This window comes from Danio aesculapii, chromosome 7 (assembly GCF_903798145.1).
Source record: "Danio aesculapii chromosome 7, fDanAes4.1, whole genome shotgun sequence".
Taxonomy (NCBI): domain Eukaryota; kingdom Metazoa; phylum Chordata; class Actinopteri; order Cypriniformes; family Danionidae; genus Danio; species Danio aesculapii.
Window position 1 is genome coordinate 37714386 of NC_079441.1, and position 18633 is coordinate 37733018.

General features: G+C 34.2%; 1 protein-coding gene across 2 annotated transcripts in view; it reads left to right on the forward strand.

Moving 5' to 3' along the window:
* creb3l1 (cAMP responsive element binding protein 3-like 1) overlaps window positions 1-17342 on the forward strand; it is a 55500-nt gene extending 38158 nt beyond the window's left edge. The window contains exons 5-12 of one of the 2 annotated variants that reach the window (XM_056461867.1): window positions 17-216; window positions 337-486; window positions 2823-2881; window positions 3418-3486; window positions 8686-8785; window positions 11131-11281; window positions 14849-15095; window positions 17091-17342. In XM_056461867.1, coding sequence (XP_056317842.1) covers window positions 17-216; window positions 337-486; window positions 2823-2881; window positions 3418-3486; window positions 8686-8785; window positions 11131-11281; window positions 14849-15095; window positions 17091-17127 — 1013 coding nt within the window. In that variant the 3' untranslated portion in view covers window positions 17128-17342. Of the gene's footprint in view, window positions 1-16; window positions 217-336; window positions 487-2822; window positions 2882-3417; window positions 3487-8685; window positions 8786-11130; window positions 11282-14848; window positions 15100-17090 lie in introns of those variants that run through there. The other variant, XM_056461868.1, reaches the window with a different exon arrangement.
* The last annotated feature ends 1291 nt before the right edge of the window (window positions 17343-18633 follow it).

Here is an 18633-nt window from a genome sequence, read left to right on the forward strand (position 1 = left end):
CTGTGTGTCCCAACAGAAGAGCATCTGCGGTTGCCGCCAACTCCTCCCAGCAGCCATGGCAGCGACAGCGATGGATCCCAGAGCCCACATTCACTGCCACCTTTAAGCCCTGGCCACCTGCAGAGCCCACATTCACTGCCACCCTCCAGCCCTGCCCGGCTACAGGCTCGGACCTCCACTGCCATCTCCTCATCCCCTCTCCTCACCGCCCCACACGTGAGTGCTAATCAAAGCAGCACATAATACACCACACTATAAACACATATAAACCTAATGGAAATTTGCATACAGTTACGTCTCAAGCACTTCTATTTAAAGTCTTGTATTGAAATGCAGAAGCTGCAGGGAACATCAGGCCCTTTGATGCTGACAGAGGAAGAAAAGAGGACTTTGATCGCTGAGGGATATCCTGTCCCTAACAAACTACCGCTCACCAAAACCGAAGAGAAAGCACTTAAACGGGTGCGCAGGAAAATCAAAAATAAGGTATTGATAATGATTATGTACTATTAATGTTGAAACAATTTGATTATTAAAACAGTTGTCTTATATCAGTTTTGCGCATATACAGCTGAAGTCAGAATTATTAGCCCCCCTGTTTATTTTTTCCCCCAATTTTTGTTTAACGGATAGAAGATTTTTTTTCAACATATTTCTAAACATAATAGTTTTAATAATTCATTTCTAATAACTGGTTTATTTGATCTTTGCCATGATGACAGTAAATAATGTTTGACTAGATATTTTTTAAGACACTTCTATACAGCTTAAAGTGACATTTAAAGGCTTAACTAGGTTAATTAGGTTAACTAGGCAGGTTAGGGTAATTAGGCAAGTTATAGTATAACGATGGTTTGTTGTAGACTATCGAAAATATAGCATAAAGGGGCTAATAATTTTGACCTGAAAATATATTTTGAAAAATTTAAAACTGCCTTTATTATAGCCTGAATAAAACAAATAAGACTTTCTCCAGAAGAAAAAATATTATCCGACATACTGTGAAAATTTCCTCTATATGTAAATAATTTATGGATCAAAGACAAAATGCTACATTTGATGTTAATAGGAAATTATATTTGGTTCTTATATACATAGAGCTGTATATAAAAGTATTGAACACATGAAAAAAGGAAGGATTAAACAGGAATGGAAAGCCCAGACAGCAGATGAAATCTCTCAGTAGTTAGTAGGTAGTCTGTTGAAGTGTGAAACTCTCACCTGAGGAATGCATGGCACTCAATTCTCCATACAAGAGTGATCTTGCAGCTGCCATTACTGAAATAACATTTTAAGCAAAATATTCAATTAATTTCAGTAGTTCAGTATTTTCTGCTTTTGCCATTCCATGTTTTTACACACAACACATTCATTCATTCGTTCGTTTTCTTTTCGGCTTAGTACCATTATTAATCTGGGGTCGCTACAGTGGAATGAATCGCCAAATTATCCAGCTTTTGTTTTACGCAGTGGATGCCCTTCCAGCCCCAACCCATCACTGGGAAACATCCATACACACACACACACACTTTTAGCGTACCCATTTCACCAGTACCACGTCTTTGGACTTGTGGTAGAAACCGGAGCACCCGGAGGAAACCCACGTGAACACGGGGAGAACATACAAACTCCACACAGAAACGGCAACTGACCCAGCCGAGGCTCGAACCAGTGACCTTCTTGCTGTGAGGCGAACGTGCTACCCACTGCGCCACCGCGTTGCCCACATAACACATTTTAATGATTTTTAAATTTTTAATTTAGCATTATTTGTATGTTTGGATGTTTTTAACATTTTTTTTAACTAAAATCTGGGTCAATTTCATGTGAACAGCTCCTTTAGAATATAAACAGTTTTCAGCATAAATGAGTACACCCCTCACAGATCTCTCTTGTAAATCAATTTTTTCTGAAATAATTTTCTGAAACTTGAAATAATCTAACAAAAAAAACTTAAGATCAATCAAAACATTAGTACACCCAAATTAGCACGTTAGAAAAATAATACAGTGCTCAGCATATATGAGTAAACCTCTCACAAATCTCTCATTTAAATTCATATTTTTAATAGGAAGCTATACAATATTATATTAGTCCATATACATTAGGTCAGCACTGAAGCCAAATCTGGAGCTAATCTAACAAAATAACTTACAATAATGGTCCAAAAACTAGTACACCCAAATATGTTATAGAAAAATATTAAAGAACATTTGCAAAAATCAATAGAAAAAAAATAAAAATAGATAATTTAGTTGAAATTTTGTAGGTTGTAATTTTTTTTGCAATATTTTACATGAATTTAAACGTATTATCTTTCCATTTCTAAAGCTGTTCTGTGACTAAAATATTATTTGAATAAATATATCTGTTTAATAAATCTGTTTTGTTCAATATATTAACCATATTCACTGAGAAATGGAGTAAAATATTCATTTTCAAAATGGGCTGTACTCAATTATGCTGAGCACTGAAGATAATATATAGGAAAATATACAATTAAATAATAATAAACAGATTTTATTTACTCATTTGATTTTATCATCTTTCTATTCCTAAACATACAAGGTGACCATACTCTTATTTTGATTAATATAACTGTTTAATAAAACGGCTTTGTTTAAACTCTTCAAAATATATTGTCTACATTCACTGAGAAGTGCTTAAACATATATTTATTTTCAAAAGGGGTGCACTCATTTATGCTGAGCACTGTGTACCAAGTAAAATCACGAGCTGTTCAATACTTACTTTACCCACTGTATAAATATATGCATAATATATTTACGCTCATTATAATATTTCTTACATTCTTTTCTTAGATCTCTGCACAGGAAAGCCGCAGGAAGAAGAAGGAATATGTGGAGTGTTTGGAGAAGAAGTAATTCCACTCTATTATCTCTCTCTCTCTAAATGCTTTGTTCTCTACCTCTTCTCTCTCTCTCCTGCATTCTGACTGCTGTCCTTTTCTCCTCTGCTCTTATTTTCCTTTCCTCTCTTTTGCTTTGTTTATCCAACAGCATCCACTCTCTCTGTGCCTTCATCCTTCGTTCTCTTCGATGACCTCCTCTCCTTTAATCCTCTTGTCATTCTCACCCCAGCATACCCTCAAAATACGCTATATCCTTCTAGCTGTTTTATGGCTTTTATTGTGTGAATATGGCCAATGGCTACAGTCCATGCACTCATTGGTGTGTGTGTGTGTGTGTGTGTGTGTTTGCATGAGTCATTTTCCCTTTTGTGCTGCTGTTAGGCTCTCAGGGTTTGGATAATGTGCTGGAGAGACTGGACTCACACTGGACACACTCACACACTGGCTTTTCTTGCTTATATGTGGTCATACTTATGGAAACGTTTTTGTGAATGCCTCTCAATGTGACCGTGTGCAATAACACACTCTCTTTTTCTCCTCTTCAGAGTGGAGAACTACACTTCAGAGAACAATGAACTCTGGAAGAAAGTTGAGACTCTTGAAAATGCCAACAGGTGAGAAAGCATATGTGCGCTCATGTTTAATCACGGCGAATACTTTATAGCTGGATTTTAATACATTTAAGTGTAGCCGTATTTGCGGTAAGTGTGCGGGTCTTTGCAGTTAGCAGGTGTTGTTAAGTCGATCCAGATGGGTGCAGGTCTTAACCTCCCCTTCCGATCATATAGAGCAGCACCTTTTCATTCTCTCCTGGGTGGCCTGCTTAGAGTATTGGCGCTGTGGACTGGCTGCTGTCTGTTCCTACTGTTTAGAGAGACAGAAGAGAGGGCACCGTGGGGGATTGGGTGTTATCAAAGTCAGCACTTTTTTTGTGGATTAACTGTAAAAGCTTATTGGAGGCGAAAGCTCTTAAGGGGTTGTTCATTTAAAATGCAAAATGATTCATCCTCATGTCGCTCCAAATCTGGAGGATTTTTTTCTTCTATTAAACATAAAATTATGCTTAGTTGTGTTTCAGATTTTTTTTAACTGTAGATTTAAAAGTTTTTGGGTGTTTTCTGAGGCTTGCTGTCTTTCATATGTGGCCCTGGACCACAAAAGCAGTCTTAAGTTGCACAGGTATATGCAGTTGAAGTCAGAATTATTAGCTCCCTCAATTATTAGCCCCCTTGCTAATTTTTACCCTAATTTCTGTTTAACGGAGAGATTTCTTCAAAACATTTCTAATCATAATAGTTTTAATAACTCATTTCTAATAACTGATTTATTTTGTCTTTGCCATGATGACAGTAAATAATATTTGACTAGATTTTTAAGACACTTCTATACAGCTTAAAGTGACATTTAAAGGCTTAACTAGGTTAATTAGGTTAACTAGTCAGGATAGGGTAATTAGACAAGTTATTGTATAATGATGGTTTGTTCTGTAGACTATCGGAAAAAAATAGCTTAAAGGGGCTAATAATTTTGACCTTAAAATACTTTATAAAAAAAATAAAAACTGCTTTTATTCTAGCCAAAATAAAACAAATAAGACTTTCTCCAGAAGAAAAAATATTATCAGAGATACTGTGAAAATTTTGTTGCTCTGTTAAAAATTGTTTATATTTTTATATTTTTATATATGTATATATATACATTTTTTATAACTTTTATTTTTATTTAATTTATTTTTTATAATACAGAACAATAATTCTACATGAAAAAACATGGAGACATATATCATTACATACATACACATATCAATATGCACATAGATAATTACCTATATATACACACAAACTTGCACATATAAAAAAAGGAAAGAAAAAAAAGCCAAACGCATAAGATTGCTGTATCTTTTCCAATTACCGTTCACTTACATGGGGATGTCTTTATGTTCCCTATACATCAACCATTTTTCCCAACCCTTCCTGAAACTATGCATTTTCATCCTCAACATAAATGTCAGTTTTTCCATTACATGAATTTCTTCAATTATATCAAGCCACATTTTATGCTTCATCGTTAAGTCTTCAAGCCAGTTCCTTGTTATAGTTGGGGCCAGACAGAATCTGTGGACATTTTTTGCTATTTCTGCTGAGAATTTTGTAAAAACATCTGCAGATTTAAGCAGACTTATTTTGGGAGTATCGTAACTAAAAACGTAATATATTAAATAAAAATTACTTTTTACGTTTTATTTAATGTTTTCATTGCAAATCATCTAGATCCACTTATTTGGAAACAAGGCAAGTGTCTCATATAATATATCTACTAAAAGACAGAAAATATAATTTTACAGTCTGTATTGTAAATAAATCAAATGTACACTTTAATATTAGTCAATAATATTACTGAAATTCATTTAAAAAACTGAATAAATATAAATTTACACACATTTACTCACAACTAACTAAATAGACTTAATGATGGGCTAAAAATCTGTGGATTTCTGCGTCTGCAGATTCTGTGTGGGCCTAGTTATAGTCTTTTTGCATGCCACAAGAAGAATCTTACACAAATATTGGTCACCTCTTGGGACAGTGTCCTTAATATCTCCTATAAACAAGAAATAACATTCTGCACATCCTCCCAAATGCACAGGTATATTTTTAGCTATAGTCAAAAATAACTTGTATTGGTCAAAATGATACATTTTCCTTTCATGCCAAAAATTATTAGGATATTAAATAAAAATCATGTTCCATTAAGATATTTTGTAAATGTCCTGCTGTATATGAAATATAATATAAACGCTCAATTTTGGTTAGCAAAGTGCCTCATTAAGCACTTTATTTAGACAATTTTAAAGGTTAGTTTGTGTTTTTTTATCGTTTTGTGAACCCTCAGATTCCAATTTTTAAAATAGTTGTATCTCTGCCAAATGGTGCCCTGTCATAGCAAGGCAATGATAAGTTTTTATTCATCTTTCATGTTATGTCAAATTATGCTTATGACTGGTTTTGTGGTCCAGGGTCAAATTTAACAGCAGAATGAACCGCCAACCTATCCAGCATATGTTTTACACAGCAGATGCGCTTCCATTCGCAACCCAACACTGGGAAACACCCATACACTCTCACATTCACTACGGCCATTTTAGCTTATTCAATTCACCAATAGCGCATGTCTTTGGACTGTAGGGGAAACCAGCAACCTTCTTGCTATGAGGCGATCCTGATACCCACTGCGCCACCGTGACATGATTAACCAACTATAGCTTTAATGAAATTTATGTTTTAAAGTACATTTGTGTATGATGTATCAGAATGATCATACTATAACACCTTGTGCTATACTATAGTATTCTATCCAGTTTAAGGTTGTTGACTTATTATTTCACACACTTAATAATTTATTTTATTTTTTTATTGCCATTGATTGTTCCATAAAGAAGCTTTAATCTCGTTCCGCTCCACATACAATCCTTTAGATTATTCCAATTTTTTGCCACGCTTAGAAAATAGTGGCTCTTTAAAATGCCTACTTAATTTTTTTTGAAGCACCAAATATGGTATGTAGTATGTAAGTGTGTAGGCACAAGTAAGTGTGTAAGTGTTTTAGAAAACCCTTTTTATAGAGGATTGGCTCAGGCCCTTATTAACAACACACTTAAAGTAGCACGCAGCACGGTGCCTGCCTGCCCCTCATTACAGGATAAAGAGACTGTGTGTGTTGGCGCTCTGCCGATTCTTATTAGGATAGAGCCTTCTGACTTATCTGAGAGAATTCAAAGAGACAGCAGGGGGGAGTTTTTGTTTGTGTGTTGCTGGGTGGGTTGTATATTAATCTGAAGAAAACCACTGTTTATATGATCAAATTGAGATGATTATTGCTAGGTTAGTAGGGCGGACTGAGCCCCTCTTACCCCTGAAAACATACTGTTGTAGAGACAGACTTGTCTACAGTACTTATTATGAGTGTTTATGTATGTGTGTTTCTCTGAGAACTAATAGACAGGTTTGTTTTGGGGTGTTTTAGCCAAGTGGAAAAGCACTTAACTCCAGGGGTCCAGGGGGACTGTCTCTGGTATAAGTGCACTGTATGTAGTTTTTGATAGGAGAGTCTGCGATATGATGTAACAGTGAGTTAGTCTGTTTTTGTTGTTCTCTAAAATGTTGCAATGGCTCTCTCTGGTGGTGGAGGATGACTTTTATGTGTTGTTGAATCTTAGTTCCCCCACTAGAGGGAGCACAATGTCATTTTGTAGAATCAGGTATATTTCTTTAAAATGAGAAGTAAAAATAAAGGTGCCTCATTTTTAATGTTTGAGTAATTTATTCTGTTACTTTCTTTTTAAACCAACTACATAAACTTTAACTGGAAAATAGCAAAATTACTGACTCAAAATACCAAAATGTGACACATCTTCTGTATGTATATATGACATATATATATATATATATATATATATATATATATATATATATATATATATATATATATATATATATATATATATATATATATATATATATATATGACAGTAAATAATATTTGACTAGATATTTTTCAAGACACTTCTATACAGCTTAAATTGACATTTAAAGGCTTAACTAGGTTAATTAGGTTAACTAGGCAGGCAAGAAATTGCTTAAAGAGGCTTATAATTTTGACCTCAAAATGGATTGAAAAAAATTTTAAACTGTTTTTATTCTAGCCAAAAGAAAACAAATAAGACTTTCTCCAAAAGTAAAAACATTATCAGACATACGGTGAAAATTTCCTTGCTCTGTTAAACATAATTTGGGAAATATTTAAAAGAGAAAAAAAATTCAAAGGGGGCTAATAATTCTGACTTCAACTGTATATATATATATATATATATATATATATATATATATATATATATATATATATATATATATATATATATATATATATATATATATGTGTGTGTGTGTGTGTGTGTGTGTGTGTGTGTGTGTGTATACAGTGCTCAGTATAATTGAGCGCACCCCCTTTTAAAAATAAACATTTTTCTCCATTTCTCAGTGAATACAGGCCATTTATTTTGGTGCATTTAAACAGAACAGATTTATTAAACAGATATATTTATTAAAATAATATTTTAGTCACCAAATATATTTAGAAATTGAAAGATAATACAGTTAAAATCAAGCAAAATAATGACAACCTAACTAAATTTTTCCTTTTTTTTGCTTCTCTTGATTTTTCCTCTTTTTTTTAAATTTGTATTTAATATTTTTCTATTACTTATAAATTTGGGTATACTAGTTTTTGGACCGTTATCTAAGTTATATTTTTAGATAAGCTCCAGATTTGGCTTCAGTACTGACTAATCTAATGTATATGAACAAATATGAAACTGTATAGCTTCTTATTAAAAATATGAATTTAAAAGACTTGTGAGGGGTGTACTTATGTATGCTGAGCACGGTATATATTGAAATTTAGGACTGCACGATCTGGAGAAAAAATCTAATTGCGATTTGTCTGATTAAAAAGCAAAAGTAATTTTTACATTTAACATTTTATTGAATGTTCTCTTCTAATACATTCATTGAGGTCGAAGCATTTTTGCATCATGGTCTCTCTGTGCGAGAGACTGAAGAGGAGTTTAGTTTATGTAACACTTATAGTGAGTAAGAACAGTATTATCCTCACATGCTCTTGAAGCTTAAAAAATAAGATCCTGCTGTTACAAAACGGCTCAAAGCAGAACGCACATAGCCTGCAGACAAATATGCTGCCTACACCCTGATCTAAAGCCTTTACTAATCATTCTAATGTTTCTGTGTCATCCACAGGTCTCTACTCCAGCAGCTACAAAGGCTGCAGGCTCTAGTGAGCGGGAAAGTGCCTCGATCCTGCAAGATCGCCTCAACGCAGACCGGAACCTGCCTCATGGTAAATACACACTCACATATACTGCGCAGTACATACGCACATTTATTCCAAAACACTAGCATTTATTTTATATTTTCTTGCTTCTTTCCTTCTAACAAACTACTATCAAAGGGTTAGTTTACTATCAAATGAGAATTGTGTCAAAATTTAAAAGGCTTTTGTTCATTTTCAGAACATAAATGACGATAGTTTGAGTCCTATCTTGGAAATTACTGTCCCTCCCAATACTCAAATGCTTCAAACTATTAATAAAGAGATCAAAAAATAAATTGAGTGGTTTCAAGTGCTCTTTTGAGAGACATGTTTGCTTTATTAGATGAACAGATTGAATTTGATTAGCACTGATCAGCTAACAATGTTTGCGGTGTTCAGATATGATCATAATGTATTTTTTGTGGCTTGAGAACTGATGAGGTTTAATCCTTATGTTCAAGAACCAATAAATATGGAACAAAAATATGGAACAACCAAACAGATGGGCTGTAAATTTTATTTAAAAAATATCCAACTCCTAGGTTGGTCTATATCAGTTGGGGTTGGGACCACACAACACAACAATGAGGGTCGCCTGGTGATTTCTAAAAATCAAATAAGCATTATTAAACTAGTAGTACCATATTTTACTCATATCTTACAAAATAAATGTGTAAAAAAATCAACCTTTTGATTTTATAAAATTTTTTTTTTTGCCATTGGATTGTGACCCCTGGAGTGATTACGTTAGATTGACAGTTATAACATGGGTTGCAGCAGATATACATTTTTTAAGCACTATGATAAGCTTTCTGACACCTTTTCTGGCACTCACATATATATTATAAATTCATAGCAATTTATAATATGATAACACATTAAAAATAAATACAGATCACAACTGAATGTGGAGGATGATCTCCAAGTGGCGGTCTCTAAAATTAAACCAACAATGTACTTGTTGTGTTCCAAACATTGTGACCTTCCTTCTTATTAGTTCTTATGTTAAAATTAAACAAATTCATAATTTACTATTAAAAATATATGTATTTTTTGTGTGTTGTCAATATGCCTGTGTTTATATAGGCCTATTGTTATGTATGTTTAACATTAGTATATTTATAACCACCTCTGAGGATAGTGAGGGTTGTGAGTCCCTGATATTGTTATTTTGAGGGTCATGTGCTGAAAAGTTTGGGTACCCCGGGTCTGTTATAATCAAATAAGGGTTAAAAAAAAACAAAATTTTAAATGTATACACTGAAAAAATGATTCATTGGATTTACTACATTATTTAAAGTAAGTGATTGCAAACCAGTATTTATATGGGCTGAATTTAATCAAACAATTGAAATTTAATAATGTTCAAATTATTTTTTGTTTAAATTCAGCCCATATAAATAGTTTGCAAACACTTACCTTAAATAATAAATAACCACTTACCTTAAAAAATAAATCAAATTAATATTTTTTCAGTGTAGTTTTGTGTAGTTCTCATTATGTTAATCAATCAATGTTTATTTGCAAATAAAAGCCTAAATTAAATCTAGTTATGCTTGATTTGCATGGAATTTTTAATGATCTTTTTATTGACTATTTCAAGAGTTTTTAATGAATAGACTTTGAGTGGAGGAACAGAAATCTCTCAGATTTTATTAAAAAATCTTCAATTTGTTTTCCAATGATTTACCTTTGAAAAGTCTTCTAAATTCTTCTTGACTAAATGACAGAATTCTCACGTTTGTGCTGAACTAAGACTTTAATGAAACACCTTCTCTGTGTAGTATAGCCAGGGGCAGACTTGGGGGCCCTAATTTTTTTTCTCTGTAAATTATTATTATTATTGTAAAAAATATTTAAATAAAAATATATAAAAACTATATTACAGAACCTTTATCTTCTTAATGTAAAATTAAATGCAATGCATTCACAAAAAAAAACTATTTAACGTAAATTAGCCATTTTTGTGAATAGATTGTGATATAAATAAAAAAATTATAATTTAAACAAATTTAATTCACGACCAGTCAAACTAAATGAATTGAACAATTACTGTCTGTGATTCGGCAGCTGTTAGTTTTCACTGGGCAAAGTTATTTTATTTAAATAGACCCTACTACTTTTAACAGTTTTAGACAGATTTAACAATACACTATGTGAAAGAAAATTGATAAAAGAGCTATATGATTAATATAGACTTCTTGGCATTGGTCGGGGCCCCCTTATTTCCCCTATTTATAATAAGGGGGCCCTGAGTGGTTGCTTACCTCGCTTATTGGTTGAGTTTGCCCCTGAGTTTAGCTTTTATGCATGTAAAGGCAGGTGAGTGGGGCGGTGTGTTCACCGTGTGTGTGGTTCCTCCTCCTGGTCAGGTGGTGGCGCTGTGTTTTGTGTTGGTGCTGGGCTCGTTGGCCCCCTGCCTGCCCGAGCTCTCCCTCTACTCTTCCTCCTTATCCTCATCATCCTCACACACGGTGAAGTCCGCACCGCTGCCCTCAGGTGACCTCTACACCACCAGCCAGGGTACGTTTCACCCCAGCCCCTAATCTAACGGGTCGATTCAAATCATCACCTTCACTGTACACAATGCATGATTTGATCACATCCTCTCGGTTTGCACAACATCAACATTTACTTGTAGGTCATTCAGCATTCAGACACATTGAATTATCCAGTCAGATAATAACTGTGTGTCTTATTTCATCCCCCCCCCTCTTCCCTACCCATGAGACTGAAGATTGTGAGGCCGTCTTTTTTTTTATGAAGGTTATTACTGGAGCTCCTGGGCCGACAGTGCCCATTCTCACCCACAAATTACTGTCAGACATCCCAGAGAGTTTTAGATTGAAATCATTACTTCCCTTTGAGCAGATTTTACAATCCTCTTTCAACTTTATAACACACACCGAGCCGCATCTCGTTCGGCCCTATCAAAGCTGTGCTTGAAAGGGGCTTCAAATGCCTCATCCATTTTCACAAGGGCCCTACAGACTCGGCCCGTGCATGATGGCCACAGGGTTGCTGTAGTAACCGAAGATGCATGCTAGTACGCCTAAGAGAACAACGCACTTCAAATCTTGCTCTATCTTTCTCCCTTAAAGAGACAGTTCATCCAGAAATAAACATTTACTCACTTTCAATTCATGCCAAACATTCTGCTGAACACAGAAGAAGAATGGGTAACATTTCAGAATAGGCAATAGTTCTGTTAACTAGCTGTTTACTACCGGAATATTATTAAGATATTGGCTGTTTATTAGTGTTTATAAAGCACACATTCTGCATGATCTTATTCTACTGTACATCAATCCTACCCAGTACCTAAACCTAACTACTACCTTAATAACTATTAATAAGCAGTAAATTATGAATAAATGAATAAATACACCTTAAAATAAAGTGTGACCAAAGAATGTTGGTAACTGGTAGCCATATAATAACATATTAGGAAAAAAATGCTATGGAAGTCAATGGCCACTGGTTACCAATATATTTTCTTTTGTGTTCAGCAGAAGAATGGAACTCATAAAGGTTTATAAGGATGAGGAAATGATGACAGAAGCTGCATTTCAGTTCAGGGGCTTCATCCTTCATTTGTATTGGACTATTAAGTGATAGTCAAACTGATATTAAACTGATAGAAAACAAAGCAAGATCTACAAACTGGCTAAATATGTAAAACTAGTGCTAGGCAAAAATTTATTGATGTTTGTTTTGACATAATTTAAGTGTGTGTACAGCGTGTATTTATTATGTATATATAACTACACACATGCATGTATTTGAGAAAAAAATTATTTATATTTAGATGTAAAATATACAGTTGAAGTCAGAATTATAAGCCCCCCTTTGAATTTTTTTTTCTGTTTTAAATAATACCCAAATGATGTTTAACAGAGCAAGGAAATTTTCCCAGTATGTCTAATAATATGTTTTCTTCTGGAGAAAGTCTTATTTGGGTTTTATTTTCCGGCTAGAATAAAAGCAGTTGTTAATTTTTTGAAATCCATTTTAAGGTCAAAATTTTTAGCCCCTTTAAGCTATTTTTTTCGCTAGTCTACAGAACAAACCATCATTATACAATTACTTGCCTAATTACCCTAACCTGCCTTTAAATGTCACTTTAAGCTGTACAGAAGTGTCTTGAAAAGTATCTAGTCAAATATTATTTACTGTCATCATGGCAAAGATCAAATAAATCAGTTATTAGAAATGAGTTATTAAAACTATTATGTTTAGAAATGTGTTGAAAAAAATCTTCTCTCCTCTAAACAGAAATTGGGGAAAAAATAAACATGTGGGCTAATAATTCAGGGGGGCTATTCTGACTTCAATTGTATGTATGTGATAACAATTATATATAAATTTAAACATCTATGTGACAAGATTTGTATAGTTTTGTCTTTATGTATGTGTGTACATCACATACATACTAAATATATAAATTAATCACACACATATATTATGTCAAAACAAACTTCTAATTTTGAATGCGATTAATCACGATTAATCTTAGCCCAGCACTAGTAAAAGCAAAAAATATAAACTATAAATATTCATCACATTTTAAAGTGTTTATATTTTAATGTGCACCGTTAGACTTTTGAGTAAACAGAAATCCAATACTATAATTTAGTAGTGTATTGCAATTTATGTTTTTTTTTAATAATTATTTTTTCGGGGTTTTCACCTTTATTGGATAAGACAGTAGAGAGAATTGACAGAAAAGCATGGGGAGCAGGGAGAGGGGAAGGATCAGCATAGGACCATGAGGCGGGAATCAAACTCGGGTCGCCGTGAGCACCGGAGTGCACGTGTCGACGCACTAACCTCTACATCCCTGGCGTTGACCCAATTATGTTTTTAAATTACATTTTTGTCATCAATCCATTAGTTATCCTTCATAATCTGACAAATGAAGGCCTTGTTTTGATGGAGCCTTTGTAAAAAGATGACTTCATGATGCAATCAGCCTTAAACCCTTCAGACACGAATTATGTTCCAAGTTTCTAAAAAAAATGTGAAAGTTTTACAGTTCTTGAGGCTCTTACAACTGATAAGACCAAATAATAATAATAATACAAATTCATCACCCTTTAAGTATATATATATATATTGTCAATTTCAATAGACATCAGATCAGAACAGTTGTACTTCCCGAACATTATACCAACATAAAATGCAAAAAAACACATGATTGCTGGTATAATCTTGAACTTTATTTTCCAAATCACAAACATTAAGATTGTAACATTTTAACTTTAATTTTGAGGTTTTTGTTGTATAGATTGCACCTTGTTTATAACAAACTTTATCTTCATCTTCCTCATCACTCCACATAATGGCCACATCTGAGATATTTCCATCTGCTATACGCTCAAGAACTTGAAGATCTGTATATTCTGCATGTGAAATTGTTTCAGCATGGAGTTTGTACACCGATATAGTCTTTTTTTTATATAACAAAGTTCAATCAACATTACTGGAGATTTCATTTCAGAAACAGATCTTGAAGCCATTGTACATCCTGATGGACAGACATATTTGAAAAAGTCCTGATCTAAAGTTTGCAATGTTACAAAAGCTTTTATATTTTAATTAGTAAGTGCAATCTCTCTTTTTTATATAAATATATGAACTATTGGCAAACCTAATAGTAAATGTGAATAAAAACCATTGTGAATGTGGCTTACGGCTGTGTCTGCAGTAAAGTGATGCTATGCTGCTTTTCAGTGTAGTGGATTCCTTTCAAATTACAACATGCAGAGCATAACCGTCATTTGATTGTATGACATTCGTCAACTCTCATAGACTCTAGGCTTTAAATTAGATGAAATGCTCAGGAACCACAAAAACATGGGCTGACAAGGGATGTCCACTGTAATGGACACAGGGTGCGAAAAAAAAACATCCTTGTAAAAGACCTCTGACTTGAGATGCAGCTACAATTTTCATTTTTAAGTGAACTCTCTCTTTAAACACTCTCTTTGAGTTGATCTGATTCTCTTCAGCTATTATAAATCGAAGTAAATTATCTTGTAAATCATGTGAGATGTGAGTAACTGTGTGTGTGTGTTTGTGTGTGTTTAGTCCGCTCCCGCAGCCTGCTCTTCTATGACGAGGGCGTCCCAGTGGAGGACGGCCACAGGGGCCTGCTGAGTGTGGAGAGGACGGAGGGCGTGCCGCGGCATGTACAGGACCTGAAAGACAGCAGCCACAAGCAGGATCATTCGGCCCTTGTGAGCAGGTACTTGAGCGAGGCTCAGCCAGAGTCTGCAAGCTACAGCAACACATCTGCGGCCCCCCTCCGTCCCTCCGAACCACACTACCACTCGAGGTGAGACGCATATTGATGACGTTTTTAACTCTTTTTTTTGTATTTTTTATAAATGTTCATTATTATACACACTGTTCTATGGAATATCTGCATATATACTGCGGAGGGAGAAGCGCAGTGGCTCAGTGGTTAGCACTGTCGCCTCACATCAAGAAGGTTGCTGGTTCGAGTCCCGGCTGGGCTAGTTGTCATTTCTGTGTGATGTTTGCATGTTCTCCCTGTGTTAGCGTGGGTTTCCTCTGGGTGCTCCGGTTTCCCCCACAGTCCAAACACATGCGTTATAGGTGAATATAATAAACTAAATTGGCGTAGTGCATGTGTGTATGTGTGTGAATGCGAGAGTGTATGGGTTGCAACTGGAAGGGCATCTGCTATGTAAAACATATGCTGGATAATGTGGCCGTTCATTCCACTGTGGCGCGACCCCTGATTAATAAATGGACTAAGCTGAAGGAAAATGAATGAATGAATATCGTAGAGGTAACTGATAGTCGACATAAAACATTTTCTATTTCTAAATATATTCGAGAACGTTTTTATTCAGATCATATTATATTTTAGGGGAAATGTATTTTTTAAAAAAGGAATTTCAGAAGATTTATCACTGAATTTAAAATACAAATCTTGTTTGTTTTGTTAGTATTGCTGTCATTTTTATGTCTTTTTTTGTATAATGTTTGATTATCTGGAAACTGACAAACTTCAAATCTTTTGACAAACGTTTTCAGAATTCTGAGTTTTCTTAAAAGAATAGACTTTGAGTGCAGGAATAGGAACCTTTCAGATTTGATCAAGTATTAAGATGAAGTTGTGCTTCAGTTGTACTTAAAAACAAAAGAACCAAAGTTTTGAATTTGAGGGTGATTAGGTGGCATGATTTTGAGTAAATGACAGAATTTTAATTTAGTAACTGATAGAATATTGGTAACTGATACCATACATACCATACAGAATACAATTCTGCCGCTATAGATAAGCGTGTTGTTTTTATGACTGACAACTGATAAATGATTGATGTTATGCTGTTTTGTCTGCATAAAAAAAAATCTAATAAAAAAAAATGTTTTTCAATGTTATAATAAGGCATTTTCAATTTTATACTCTAGGATATGAAACTCGATTTTCATTTTCAGATTTGTTAAATATTAAATTAATCAATGTTGTTAAATTATTAGTTTTTTTTAAATATTACCTTTGAAGAGTGACTTTACTACTAAAGCTTGCTTACCTATTCTTGCTTTTTAAAATGTTTTAATTAATTAATAGTGACAGTAGGTAATTTTACAGTGTTAAGAATTTTTTTTTTAAAATAAATGTCTTGATTGAGCTTTCCATTCATCAAAGACTTTTAATCACAGATTCTACAATAATTTTAACATAGTTTTGATCATTATTAAGAGTCTGAAATATTTCTTGAGTAGCAAATCAGCTGCATAAAATAAACAATATCTGATTTTCTGTGTGACACTTAGGACTTGAGTAATAATTAATTAGATTTTAACATATTCAAATAAAATGAAACTAAAATTTATTCATTCATTTATTTTCCTTCAGTTTACTCCCTTTATTCATCAGGGGTCGCCACATCAGATTGAACCACCAACTTATCATATGTTTTACACAGCGGATGCCCTTCCAGCTGCAACCTAGTCCTGGGAAACACCCATACACACTCATTTACACACACACACACTACAGCAAATTTAGTTTATTCAATTTACCTATACCACATGTCTTTGGACTGTGGGAGAAACCGGAGCACCCAGAGGAAACCCACGCAAACCCGGGGAAAACTTGCAAACTCCACACAGAAATGCTCGAACCACTCGAAAAAACTCGAACCAGCCACCTTCTTGCTGTGAGGCTATAGTGCTAACCACTGAGCACTGTTTTTAAATATCTTACCAGGCTTAATCTTTTGAATGCTATCAGAACTGATTTAACTATACAACTAATTTGTCCCTATAACTAACTATTTGTCTTTTCCTCTGTCAGAAAGCAGGATCCTGATGGAGGAGCTGAATATTTCTAAGTCCTCTGGGTGTAGCAGCCCCATCACACAGGCCTCCACTGAAGCATGATGATCCTCGACCCGCACCGCTACCGTACAGATCCTGACCCGAACCAACAAGCCTCATGAGCACCTGCATTCAGCCCAAGAACTGACTGTGTCCATCCATACACTGAAACTCCCTTCGCCAGCCAGCACTGAGTTTGAGGACCACGAGAAGAAGAAGAAGAAAAAGAGAGGATATGGGCGTTTGATGATGCTGCTCTGCTTTAGATAGACTTGACCTGCAGCTCCAAAAATTCACTAAACGCTTCACTCACAGAGAGTGGGAGGAAAAGTTCACGAGTCTTTGTTTTGATTTTCCTAAAATGCCATGAGACTGTCCATTTACTTTACCAAATCCTTCTTTAAAAGACCCCAAAGAGCTTTTATTATTATTATTAATATGATTTTTTTTGTGTCTGAATGTTTTCCAGCAGGTGTAATCACAGGTGCCTGATGTACTTTGCAGCTTGGCAAAGCTTGCTTTGACAGGAGTTTCTTCCTCTGCCAATTTGGCTTGTTTTTTCTCCCCTAATAGGTTTAAGCTGGATTGCACTTGTTTTGCACTAGGAAAACTAATTGATTTAAAGTGCCTTTTTCACGTAGTCATATTTAAGATGCTCATAACCGCATATTTCCTTCTTAATCCTCAGCTTACCTTTATTGATGTGTTTTATTCGATTTTTGGTTTTCTACTTTTTAAAAAGGCAGAGGCTTTTGTACTGAATTAATAATTTTATCCATAATATATTCTAGTATTTGCAGCATCCAAAAAAAGAGCATATTTATTTTATGCACAAAAAAATATGAAAGTTATTGTGTGTTTTTTTAATAGAAAGATGATGTAAGGTTTACATGATCTTGTTGTCATAACTGTTAAACAGTTTGTTTTCTGTTATCTTTATTTCTGTGTACAGAAAGTTTTGTATATATAGAGAAAAATGAACAGGGGCGATCTAATCCTGTGTGTGTGTTTCACCATGTCCAGCAGAATTCTGCACATCCACATGAAAACGTTGGCTATAAGGAATACAATCTGAAAACACACAGCTGTTACCTTTAAGAAAAGCGATATTATTTAAAGCACGTTCTTCTGATAATAGGATTTTAATGACTGTCTAATGGAGTGAACTGTTTGACCACTGTAAAATTCATCATTAAATTCACGAAAGTTGATCGTGCAGTTTTGTAAAAAGTTTTCCAAAAGGAGACATATTTTTAATGTTAGATATCAGTGTTTAGAAACAATTTGTTAGCCGTAAACTCTTTTTGTTTTGTTGTTTCTTGGGTAAATCATTTTTTTCCATGACGTCCTCTCTTGCATCAGCCACAATATTATTTCCATTGTACAGATAACCACTGATAGACAACATTTTTTTTTTGTGCCTGATTAATTTATATTAATATAAATGGTCACTGTCGTTTTTTTCTAACTCACTCTGTGGTATTTGTGCCATAAACATGATAGATAACACCATATTTTTA